Source organism: Schistocerca gregaria, chromosome 4 (assembly GCF_023897955.1).
Source record: "Schistocerca gregaria isolate iqSchGreg1 chromosome 4, iqSchGreg1.2, whole genome shotgun sequence".
In the NCBI taxonomy this organism is placed as follows: Eukaryota; Metazoa; Arthropoda; class Insecta; order Orthoptera; family Acrididae; genus Schistocerca; species Schistocerca gregaria.
In genome coordinates, this window is record NC_064923.1 from 549,854,820 (window position 1) to 549,868,511 (window position 13,692).

The following is a 13,692-nucleotide window of genomic DNA, read 5'->3' on the forward strand; positions in this document are numbered from 1 at the left end:
GATTCGAACTTCCGACCGTAGCAGTCGCGCGGTTCCTGTCTGAAACGCCTAGAACCGCTCGGTCACCGCAGCCGGCCAGCAGTAAGACCAGAATGAAATATGGATATTCAACGTATCTCACAAATGGTTTGAGATATCAAAACGAGATTTTGGCAAATGATAGGACACGTAGAGGAGAATATTTTGCCATGTGATTAATATGGGAAACGTAATTATCTACCGTTTTGTTGTACTAACTACAAACTTTCTCAATGAAATAATGTAATTTCTAACGGTTATTGATAGCTGGTGAAACGAGAATTGCTGTGGGTTTTGAAACAATGTAAGGGAAGACATTACGTGTTTATTTTTGTACAGACGAAGTGCGTATTCATAAACTATTGACTGACTTGTCCTGAGTTCCTCATTTAATAAAGTTAATAATCTACTGTTTCAGAATTCTCTCACAGCTGTGTATGCACATCATGTTTGTGAGGTGACGTTGTATAAACTCCACTGTGTTCTGGCAAAAGAAGCCAATTTTAACATGCAAGCAAGAGAAATGTCGGTTATAACTAATTTTCGCCACTCATGACGCTTCTCTAAAAGCTACAAATGGTTATGTGTCAGGCGAAAATAAAAGCAGTTTTATTGCATTTCCAGCAATATTCTTTTTAGATACTAACCAAAGTGGAGATGACTGTAGATCATTTTGGATGGTTACCGTGAATGTGTGGCCATGGTGGGGCTTCACTTAATATTTACAAAAAAGGTGCAGGCTTCAGTGTAAAAAGACATTTCCCCTCCAGCGCTCGGCATTTCCCCTACAGTGTGTTGACCGTCTGTCCGCCAGCCCCCCCTCCAGTACTGCTCTCCCCACGCTTGCTTTCCCTCCCGACTGCGCGTCTACCGGCCACATTATTCTGCGCACACCCTCAACACTCGTTAGTGTCCACTTTCGATGACCTTCTTTATGAAGTCTGCAGTATTGTACGATTAGTGGGTTTTCTGTTCATCTGGAGTCACTTGGACATTACGGGAAATGAGCTAACGTATCGCTTAGAGTAGGCTGTTCAGCTTTCTTCTGCGCCCCAGAATGCGCAACGCGATTTTTTTGTCTCATAGGGTATCAGCTGTAGAGTGTTTCCTAGTCCCTCTGATGTTCTCGTTACATCTATCTTTAGGTGCGTTTCGTCGTCGGAACGCGGAATGGAGCTTGTGACTTAAAGGCGGCACTATCTTTATTTGCAACCGAAGTTACGCTGATGTTTTGCTAGAAATTGCGGCGCCTGTGTTAGTGGCAGACGTAACCGTTTCGGCATCGAGGGTGCGCTCCGTAGGGCCTGGTGCGTCACCCATTCCTTTCACGTCGAGTGAGGTCGCCATATTTTCCTGTGACTCCACAACAGGAAGTGCAGCTGCAGAGCGATAGCAGTGTTGTTTGGGCAGCGGGCGCGCCGGCCTGTCAGCCAAAACACTGAGCGAGAGCGCGGCAGCATAGCTGTTTGCTACTGCAGCGGCTGGCTCACTTCGCGCGGAAATTGAGCCGGCCTGCGCTTACTGCAATTTGCCCGCAAATGCTTGGTCGACCAACAAAAAGCAGAGGGAGAGAGAGAGAGAGAGAGAGAGAGAAAGTGCGGTATGTTACCAAGGTCAGATACTAAAGGATGCACTTCTTCGAAAAACAAGCATTCTTAAAACCAAGTCAACTTGCTATGGACAGGCTGATTACAATTAAATTTCGGCTACTTGAGCCAGTGTAGACGGAAAACCGTTTACCTTGCGGATACCCTATATTACAGGAGTGATGTTCAGACTGTGCTCTGCAGCATGACCATTGTTAGTGGGGTGACTTACCCTTAGGCGATGGTACTGGTACGGCGATGTAGGCCAGCTATACAGTCCATGGTCTCCCGTTCGAAACGTGCTAAGAACAGTTATGAAATGGTATCTCTAGTGTGGTTCCAGGCTGTAGTGGATGCAGACGATCGTAACACTGAACAAGGTTGCTAACTTGGAATGTAACCATGGTACGCAATTAACAAATGTTACACTCACATGTGGAAATTAAAATACATTCATGTTCATAAATTACGGAAAATTGCAGAATGTGGTGCCACACAACGTACCACTACACAAAACTGGCGCTTATATCATAGGCAGATAGGGAACAAACACGACACAGATCTGTAAGTCAACGGTATTGGTGATAAGTTGAGAAAACTGCCCTGTAAGACTTGTGCCATAAAACGCCACTGTTTCCTGCGCGTGTTCCCCGACATCAACATGGGATATGATCACCATGCACACGTACACAGGCCGCACAACGGGTTGACATAGTCTGGATCAAGTGGTAGAGCAGCTGCTGGGGTGTAGCCTTCCATTCTTGCACCAGTGCCTGTCGGAGCTCCTAAAGTGTCGTAGGGGTTTAAGGCGTGCAGCGATACGTTGACCGAGAGCATTCCAGACGTGCCCGATGGGGTTTAGATCTGGAGAACAGGCAGGCCACTCCATTCGCCTGATATCTTCTGTTTCAAGGTACTCCTTCACGATGGCAGCTCGGTGGGGCCGTGCGTTATCATCCATCAGCAGGAAGGAGGGACCCATTGCACCCCTGCATACTGGTGCAAAATGACGTCCAGATACAACTGACCTGTTACAGTTCCTCTGTCAAAGACATGCAGGAGTGTACGTGCACTAATCATAATCCCACCCCACACCATCAAACCACGACCTCCATACACGTCCCTTTCAAGGACATTAAGGGGTTGGTATCTGGTTCCTGGTTCACGCCAGATGAAAACCCGGCGAGAATCACTGTTCAGACTACACCTGGACTCTCGTCCGTGAACATGACCTGGCATCACTGTTCCAATGATGGGCTTTCCTGTAACCAGGGGGTCAGTGGAATGTACCTTGCAGGTCTCTGGGAGAATAAACCATGTCTGTTCAGTAATCTGTAGACTGTGTGTCTGGAGACAACTGTTCCAGTGGCTGCGGTAAGGTAGAGCAAGGCTACCTGCAGCACTCCGTGGCCGTCTGCGGGCACTGATGGTAAGATATCAGTCTTCTTGTGGTGTTGTACACTGTGGACGTCCAGTACTGTAGCACCTGCACACGTTTCCTGTCTGCTGGAATCGTTGCCATAATCTTGGAGATCACACTTTGTGGCACACGGAGGGCCTGTGCTACGACCTGCTGTCGCCCTAGTATTCTATCCTCATAACGTCATCAATATGTGTTCTTTGAGCCATTTTCAACACACAGTCACCATTAGCACATCTGAAAACGTCTGCACACTTACTCGCTGCACCGTACTCTGACATGCACCAACACACCTCTGCATATGTGGACTGCTGCCAGCGCCACCGTGCTACGACTGCACGTCAAATGCACCGCATGGTCATACCCCGAGGTGATTTAAACCCGCAAACCGCCCGCCACAGCGTTGTTTCACCATGTAACAGCATTATCCTTAATTTATGAGCATGAATATATAATGGAGCACCACAGCATGGAATGAAAAGGGAGGGGCCTGTCTGAAACCCAAGTATAGTTGTGTTAATCAAACGCTGTTAGAGTTAAGGGAGAACACCAAGTGGGCTGAGTCGTGAATGGAAATTTGGATTTAGGAGGGAGGTGTGCTAGTGTAGTCCATACAGGGTCCAAAGTCACTGTGCCAGGGCGTCGTAATGGTTAGTATATATTTATTAGTACAAATTTTCATTCATCGCTTCTGTCTGCTTAGATGTTTGAGGCTTGAAAAGGTCTCTGGGACTATATTGTTTCATTTGATTTTACTTAATTGTAGAGCGCCATTGATCTCAGTAGATGAATACATAATCAATGCAAAGGTGAAGATTAAACAAAAAAATTGGATGTTCTCAGAACGAGGCAGAGGAGTCCTGGGCGCCAGTTACCCTTGTTACGCCACTCATTATTCCCTTTTATATACTGAACTATACAAAATGAAATCGTCATAACTTCTAAACGGTTTGCGTTACAACGTTCCTACTGCACGGTTGGCCGCGGGGCATGTTGGGAACTAGTACGCGCATGTATGGTTTGGTTTAGCGACGAAGCTCACTTTCATTTGGATGAGGTCGTCAGTAAGAAAAACTGGCTGATTTGGGGGACTGACAATCCGCATTTCTCGATCGAGAAATCTCTTCACCCTCAACGGGTAACTGTGTGGTGTACAATGTCCAGTCACGGAATAATTGGTGCGATATTTCTCGATGGCACGGTGGCTACCGAACGGTACATGAAGGTTTGGGAAGATTATTTCATTCCCATTATCCAAAGTGACCGTGATTTCGACAGGATGTGGTTCATACAAGACTGAGCTCGACCCCATCGAAGCAGGAGAGTGTTTGATGTCCTGGCGGAGCACTTTGGGGACCGCATTCTCGCTTTGTGGTACCCAGAGGCCACTGACATGGGCCTTGATTGGCCACCATATTCTCCGGATCTGAACGCATGTGACTCATTTTTGTGGGGCCATACTAACGACAATTGTACAACAATAACTCCAAAACCATTGCTGAGCTGAAGCCATTCAGGAGGTCATAGACAGCATCGATGTTCCGACACTTCAGTGGGTCATGCAGAATTTCGCTATTTGTCTGCGTCACATCGTCAACAATGATGGCAGACATATCGAACATGTCATAACCTGAAACAGAATATCTGTAGTGACGTTTACACGTAGACTAACGTGTGTGCACGCCGTAGTTTGTAAGAATTTACGTATCTTTTGATATAGTTCAATAAATGTCACCCTGTCTACACTACTGGCCATTAAAATTGCTACACCACGAAGATGACGTGCTACAGACTCGAAATTTAACCGCCAGGAAGAAGATGCTGTGATATGCAAATAATTAGCTTTTCAGAGCATTCACACAAGGTTGGCGGCAGTGGCGAAACCTACAACGTGCTGACATGAGGAAAGTTTCCAACCGATTTCTCATACACACGCAGCAGTTGACCGGCGTTGCCTGGCGAAACGTTGTTGTGATGCCTCGTGTAAGGGGGAGAACTGCTTACCATCACGTTTCCGACTTTGATAAAGGTCGGATTGTAGCCTATGGCGATTGCGGTTTATCGTATCGCGACATTGCTGCTCGCGTTGGTCGAGATCCAATGACTGTCAGCAGAATTTGGAATCTGTGGGTTCAGGAGGGTAATACGGAACGCCGTGCTGGATCCCAACCGCCTCGTATCCCTAGCAGTCGAGACGACAGGCATCTTATCCGCATGGTTGTAACGGATCGTGCAGCCACGTCTCGATCCCTGAGTCAGGAGGTGGGGACGTTTGAAAGACAACAACCATCTGCACGAACAGTTCGATGACGTTTGCAGCAGCACGGACTATCAACTCGGAGACCATGGCTGCGGTTTCCCTTGACGTTGCATCACAGACAGGAGCGCCTGCGATGGTGTACTCAACGGCGAACCTGGGTGCACGAATGGCAAAACGTAATTTTTTCGGATGAATCCAGGTTCTGTTTACAGCATTATGATGGTCGCATCCGTGTTTGGCGACATCGCGGTGAACGCACATTGGAAGCGCGTCTTCGTCATCGCCATACTGGCGTTATCACCCTGCGTGATGATATGGGGTGCCATTGGTTACACGTCTCGGTCACCCCTTGTTCGCATTGACGGCACTTTGAACAGTGGAGGTTACATTTAAGATGTGTTACGACCTGTGGCTCTACCCTTCATTCGATCCCTGCGAAACCCTACATTTCAGCAGGATAATGCACGACCGCATGTTGCAGGTCCTGTACGGACCTCTCTGGATACAGAAAATGTTCTATTGCTGCCCTGGCCAGCACAATCTCCAGATCTCTCACGAACTGAAAACGTCTGGTCAATGGTGGCCGAGCAACTGGCTCGTCACAATACGCCGGTCACAAGTCTTGATGAACTGTGGTATCGTGTCGAAGCTGCATGGGGAGTTGTACCTGTACACGCCATTCAAACTCTGTTTGACTCAATGTCTAAGCGTATCAAGGCCGTTATTAGGGCCAGATGTGGGTTTTTATGGGTACTGATTTCTCAGGATCTATGCACCCAAACTGTGTGAAAATGTAATCACATGTCAGTTCTAGTATAACATATTTGTCCAATGAATACCCGTTTATCATCTGCATTTCTTCTTGGTGTAGGAATTTTAATTGCCAGTAGTGTAAAAGCCGAGCACTTGCATGTACGCCGTGCTGACAGCGGCGCCCTGTGCCGTGTTGCAGACTGCACGGGTCGTACGAGGCGCTCAAGTACGGCACTCTGCTGGACGGGCTGGCCGACCTGACGGGCGGCATCACCGAGAGCGTCGGCCTGCGCCAGGACGCCACCACGTGCGGCCGCGTGCTCGCCAAGCTGCTCGACATGACCTCGCTCGTCACCTGCACCGTCCAGCCCGCCACCACGCAGGTACGTCGTCTCACACTCACACGCTAGGTCTGCGTCACCACTCGCAACAAGATGCGTAGACTGGTTCACCAATACCCACCGCTTTTTGCTCGTCACGTAAACACTAGAGTATCTATTCTGAAAATGCAGGTGTCTGAGTCTTCTTTAGATTGTCACGATCTTACTAACTTTTACATTTGTTTACTTAAGTCAGTGAAGTGAGATTGTGTGGAGTAAAGGAAAACTAATATTATGCACAGATAAGAAAGTGACCCAGAATGAGATTTTCACTCTGCAGCGGAGTGTGCGCTGATATGAAACTTCCTGGCAGATTAAAGCTGTGTGCCAGACCGAGAGTCGAACTCGGGACCTTTGCCTTTCGCGGGCAAGTGCTCTACCATCTGAGCTACCCAAGCACGACTCCTGCGAGGAGAGCTTCTGTAAAGTTTGGAAGGTAGGAGACCAGGTAGTGGCAGAAGTAAAGCTGTGTGGACGAGGCGGGTAGCTCAGATGGTAGAGCTCTTGCCCGCGAAAGGCAAAATTCCCGAGTTCGAGTCTCGGTCCGGCACACAGTTTTAATCTGCCAGGTAGTTTCAAGAAAGTTATCAGTTGTTAGCTTAGATTAGATTCAGTTTTCCTTTCCATAATGTAGGTAGAGAGGTTCAAATTGACACACATGCTTGGAATGACATGGGGTTTTATTAGAACCAAAAAAATGCAAAAGTTAAAAATTGTCCGACAGATGGCGCTTCATCTGATTAGAATAGCAATAATTAGCATAACAAAGTAAGACAAAGAAAGATGATGTTCTTTACAGCAAATGCTCAATATGTCCACCATGATTCCTCAACAATAGCTGTAGTCGAGGAATAATGTTGTGAACAGCACTGTAAAGCATGTCCGGAGTTATGGCGTCGGATTTTGTCTTTCAGCACCCTATAGATGTCGGTCGATCGAGATACACTTGCGACTTCAGGTAACCCCAAAGCCAATAATCGCACGGACTGAGGTCTGGGGACCAGGGAGGCTGAGCACACGATCATCACCAACCGACGCGCGCAAGAGATCTTTCACGCGTCTAGCAATATGGGATGGAGCGCCATCCTGCATAAACATCGTACGTTCCAGCAGGTGTTTATCAACCAGGCTGGGGATGATGCGATTCTGTAACATATCGGCGTACCTCTCACCCGTTACAGTAGCAGTTTTGCTGTCCAGCGCCATCAGTCGGATATTTTGTGAACTGTGGTTGTTTTTTTTTTCCAATAAAACCCCATGTGATTCCAAGCATGTGTGTCAATTTTTTCCCGGTATTTATTGGTAAGAGTCAGAATTTGGTGACAGTATACATAAACATGTCTGGTCCATGTCCTATTTTTCTACGTAGTCTCCATCACATTCTGTGGCCGTATACCTACGTTGTGAAAGAGCATATATTCCTTGATGGTAAAAGCTCTTGTCCTGTTGGCACAGAGAATTTTTAAGCGGACCAAAGAGATCGAGTCCGAGGGTGCCAGGTCTGGACTATAGGGTGGATGAGGCAGTGATGTCCAACACATTTTGGCGATGTGTTCCCGGGTTCTCAAATTTGTGTGTGGGCGCGCACTATGATGTTGGAGCAATATTTCTGCTGGATTCTTGTCGGAAACGGTTCTTGAGTTTATTTAGAGTCATCATGTATGCCTCTGAATTGATGGTTGACCAACTTGTCGTCACATCCACGAACATGACGCCATCACAATGCCAGAAGACTGTCACCATGGCTTTTCCGGCAGAGCGAGTTGTCTTGAATTTCTTCTTTTGAGGTGAATGAGGATGAAGCCACTCCATGGATTGCCTTTTTGTTTGCGGTGCAAAGTGGTTCACCCAGCTTTCGTCCCCCGTAACGATCCTTGACAGAAAGGCCTCTCCATCAGCCTCAACACCCTCCAACAATTCAGATGGCGTTTCTTTGAACCTGTGAGCATTCGTGGAATCCTTCGTGAGTACCTCTTTGAATATCCGAGAGTCTCGATCATTGGAGACGCACTTCCAATGCTGACAGACAACAGTAGATCCAATTGTCGATTTGTAATGCGCCGGTCGCCACGAATAACGGCATCCTCACGATTCTGAGGCAGTTGCTGTTACAGGACAACTCGGGCATGCCAGCTCGTGGAGCTCTGTTCCCTCATTTCCTGAGGCTGTAACTTTCATTACTCATCGCCCATCTGTACTCCTATCAACTGCAGCATCGCCGTACACTGCACACAAACGTTTACAGATGTTCACCACGGTTTCTTATTCCGCGCACGCCGACCGGAGTGGCCAAGCGGTTCTAGGCGCTTCAGTCTGGAACCGTGCGACCGCTACGACCGCAGGTTCGAATCCTGCCTCGGGCATGGATGTGTGTGTTGTCCGTAGGTTAGTTAGGTTTAAATAGTTCTAAGTTCTAGGAGACTCATAACCTCAGATGTTAAGTCCCATAGTGCTCAGAGCCATCTCCCGCGCACAAGAATTCACGAACGGCACGCTACTTGTGACGTGAGTCGTATATAGACGCGAGTTTGACGCTGTACTTTGGCTCTGCCATCTTCCAGAACGGTTCGAAATTTCATCGGTGCACAGCAATAACAAGGACTATGTATATTAATGGTTTTTTTTAAAAAGAAAATGTGGGGCGTTACCTGTTGAACGACCCTCGTAGCATGCAGATAGGTTGGTTACAGGCCGTCAACTGACCTCCTTCTAACCAACACAAGACCATTACTGACACCAAGGCAGAACTAGTTTTCATCAGGAAACACAACAGAACTCCATGCTGCCCTCCAGTGAGCTCTAGCTTGACACCACTGAAGGCGCAAATGGTGGCTATTTGGGATCACTGGAATGCAGGCTAGAGGGCGCCTGTCTCGGAGCTTTCCTTCAATAACCGATTAGTAATACTTAGATATGTCACTGTGGTGCCAACTGCTGCTCAAATTGGTACTGCAGATGCAGTACGATGCGTAAGAGCCATACCCAATGGTCTTCTGTGACGGTAATGCCATGTGGCCGTCCGTTGCCCAGTAATCTTGCTCCTGTTCATTCTCGTGACCATCGCTGCCAGCAGTCACGTAATTGGCTACGTTCTTGCCAAGTCTTTCTGCAGTATCGTAGAAGGAACATCCAGCTTCTCGTAACCTTATCACATGATCTCATTCAAACTCATGAGGTGTTGATAATGGCGTATTTATCGCCCTAAAGGCATTCTGGACTAACATCAACTCACCACATCCAGTCTCAAACGTAACTAACGCTCACGACCATTAGGGCGTGTATTTGAAGGAGCCCTGATTTGCATTCTCATATTGCTACTACTAGCGCCGCTCTTATGCGACTGTTGCGAAATCTGAGTAGACATGATCTTTCAGACGTGGAAACACGCCTACCAACGTTCGTCTATACTGCATAACTCCTTGAGAAGCTGGACAGCTAAATGGCTAAGGTATGAGCCCATGACCCACCAGGGAGGTGGCTCTTCGCAGAAGGCAGTCTCCAGCAACTCGATGGTACGATGGCACCAGCAATGTCAGACTTCTGCAGCTGGCAACTTCATCATGAATTTTCAAGTGGTCGTCTTCTCATAGTTATCAGCTGGCACTGATGGGTTTGTTTGGCACACAGTTTATCCCTGGATATTATTGAGCACAATCTGAGAAAGAGGACCTGCTTTGGGTGGTATATATGTTAGCCAGCTGGCTTACACTTCTCCAACAGCAGCACTTTTGCAACTGCCAGAAATATTGCAGTGTGGAGCAGCCAGAAGTTGGCAGCAGGTAATGATCATTTCATTTGCCCCAGTTTTCCTATTTAGTCAGCACTTTCACAAGCCCTGTCTGAGCTGTAAGATGTTACAAATTTGACTGCCAGAGGTGCTGGTTGGTGTCTTCCACTTCATCATTGTCATGGTTGAGTGTTCTTGTGTACTGAATTTGCATTGTCACTCCATAGTGCCTGATTATCAGGCTGGCAGGGGATTTTCCCTCTATAATGTCATTCTGCTGATCAATACAGGATCAGTTCATCATCCCAGCAAAACCACAGGGCAACATATTTACAGATATATAATGTCAAAAGCTTTGGTGAAGTCTAAGTGCTGTTTTGCTTAAATTACTTTAAATATAGTGTTTGTGCACTCACAGGTAGCCATCTGAGTTCATTTGTGGCTTCAGAACTCGTGTTTGGAATTAGTTAATACTCTACTCTATTAACTTGTTATAGAATGCTTTTTTCAGTCCTTTAGAAAAAAGAAAGATGTTGTAATGGGGTGATATAATTCATCACTTTCTCTTCTTCTCTTTGAAACTAGTAATTACTTTGGATATTTTCAACACTTCCGTAGATATATCTGATTCCAGTTGCAATTATATAGGTGAGTGATGGGTTCAATTATATTTTGGAGGGAGAGCTGTAAGATTAATTGGGTATGCCATCAATTCCTTCTTAGTTCATGTTTTTTACATATTTACAATAAGACTGATGCAAGATTCACCTTTGTTAACGAACATCACAGAAGATGCTGGAAACAACCACTGTTGGCGTCAATGTGGTACTGTGCTGATTTATCAAACTGTGAAACATGTGTAGCAGTTCTGTCTGAGAGAGAGCAGCAATAGTGCTATTAATATTCTGTTGTAGCTATTCCAGGGTGTCAGAATTATTTCAGCACACATTACCTATCAGTTTTCCCACAGGTAAAAATCACAGAGAGTGAGAACTGGTTATCAAGGTGGCCAGGGATTGCAATGCCTTTTGTGGTTGACCCCTACTCAACAAGCACCTCTTGTACTCAAGACTAGGTTGTCAAGGTGAGGTGTGTTGTTGCTAAGTCTTGCTGAAAATATTCACACTTGCTTTCATCTTTAGTGAGTTGGCCCACATATGGATTAAACAGTTCTGGATGTACTAATTAGTATTAACAATTTGGCAAAAGAATAATGTTATGATGACACCAGACAACATGTGCAAAACACAATCTTGGGTTTATCTCTAAAGTACTCATGGAGATTTCCCAATGCATAATGATGCACGTTCTGTCAGTTCACGTACCCTGACAGGCTGAACTAGGCCTCATCTGACCAATAAAAAACTGAGGGTACAAAAGTACTAATTCCACTTCACTCATCAACAGAACTCAGCATGTAGTTCACCTGGATATTTTAACTCATGCACAACAGTTAATTAATACAGGTACAAGTACAGTTCCTTTTTTATAATATTTTAACACAATGATCTATTAGTCCCCACTTGCACCAATAAATGGTGATTAGATTTTGTCAGACTCTATTGCAGACTTTCCATCACATAAGCAAAGTTTTCTGCCATGTGAACTCTCTATTGGATGGTTACAGTTTTTATTCACCACAGAGCCATTTCACACCATTTTACTACTAAGTTTTGCATTGCAGACTTTGCTGGAGGTTTTGTCAAAACAGTTCCAGTCTTGAATTCTTGCACAGATGTTTCTGCACACATTTTTCTTGGGTTGTGCTTGATGTAACACTCAACAATGAACACACACTGTACTATCAGTCATTCAGCTGATCACTAAACACATATGGGTCCCTCACTCTCTCAAACATAATGATGCAGTGAAGTACTTGGAAGCAAGCATTTAGGAGTTGTGCATGTACAGGCATGTAAAAGCAACCAACTTGTGCATGGAAATCACAGTTTTCAACATTTTCTATGATGGCAGTTCTCCTGTTGATTAACAGGGGTCGAATCTGTGTTGGTCTCATAAAAATATTCCATTCCAGTTTTATATTGTTCTCTCTGTAGTTTGTTGACAACCTCGATTGTCTCTTTCCTCCTAACATCAATGATAAACATTATCAATTTACAGGTGTTAATCTTGTTTTCCATTGGCTACTGATTTAGACAGTTATTTATTTGTGCCAAATTTTTACCCATTCCATAAAGCAGCTGTTGAATATATTTGCTGTTTCACTTGGCTCAGTAATATTTCATTATTCAGTACTGCTACAATGTTCTCATGTGTTTTCTTATTTTTTATTATTTCTTATCTATGGTGTTACACATAGTGTTTAATTTGTTTGTAGAGTTTCTGATATGCTCATGATTATGTACCATATTCGTTTTAACTGTTTAATGACCTTTTGCAAAGTCTTTGTATATTTTATAGTGCTGCAGGCATGGATCCATGGTTGGGTTTTTGTCACTTTCAATCTTTAATACACCACAGTTGGCAAGGAAAAAAAAAATAAATATTACATATTTATTCCAGCCTGGACTTTTCATTGTTTAATATATGAAGCTGTAACTGGTTCATTAAAAAAAATAAAAGTATCATTTAGAGTTAGTCATGTACTAACACATTACTAGCTTAAAGACCACATTCTGATCCCTATTTACTATTTTTATGCACATTACAGACCAAGAAACAGTATTTCTTATTTTTTAGTATTTTTGTTGATGTTAACATTTAGATTTATATCCGCATTCTTTTTTATGCACATAACACACTTTCACCAACTGCTGTGTAAGATAACTTGTGTTTGAAAACATATTGTCATTAGAGGAATTATTTATTTTATAGGTCCGGAATCAAGTTGAAAAGCTTGCAAATGGGATACACATTGGGACCAATTACCGCTTATATGCCATCGAAAGGGTTAGTAGTTTATTTCTATTTATAATTGTCTGATAACTTTTTGATGAAATTGTTATGAGTACTGTAATTTTTTCATATTGATAATAAACAATATTGGCAACCCATTTCAGTCCATAAAGGTTGTTCAAGCTATATTTGCACTGTACTTCATAAGTATATGTTGCACATATCCCTTTTCTTGTGGTATTTCTGTGAGTTTAGTTGTAAAAATATCACAATTAGGTTATAGTACATGGTATCTGATTGTGAACCCTAGTGTTCAGTATTTCATTTTTAGCAATCATAATGGCATGGTATAATATGTTATCTCATTCTGTAAAACTATAATGTTTTCTTAGAATCTTCTTACTACAACTGACACAATATATCACATTACTTGGAAATTGCATAACTGTTCATGGATGGCTTGGTGATTGATGTGCCTGACATTGTACATAATGGGCTATTATTGAAGTAACTAAAATTCATGTAATTAATGAGGGTCAATGGAAGGCACATAAACAAAGCATTAAATAAGAAATTATTTGCCAACTGTTAACTTTTAATTATATATTATCAGAAAACTTCCAGTAGTAGGTGGATGATCTGCATGCTGATTAGATTTCAGTACTAGGTTCTTTCATATTGTCTGTATTTGT

At 44.3% G+C, this 13,692-nt stretch overlaps 1 protein-coding gene across 1 annotated transcript in view; it reads left to right on the plus strand.

Moving 5' to 3' along the window:
* Nucleotides 1–13,692, plus strand: part of LOC126268107 (calpain-C) — a 417,830-nt gene that overhangs the window by 354,689 nt on the left and 49,449 nt on the right. The window contains exons 5-6 of the mRNA XM_049973621.1: nt 6,237–6,420; nt 12,980–13,054. Of these exons, the coding sequence (XP_049829578.1) occupies nt 6,237–6,420; nt 12,980–13,054 (259 nt within the window). The remainder of the gene's footprint in view (nt 1–6,236; nt 6,421–12,979; nt 13,055–13,692) is intronic.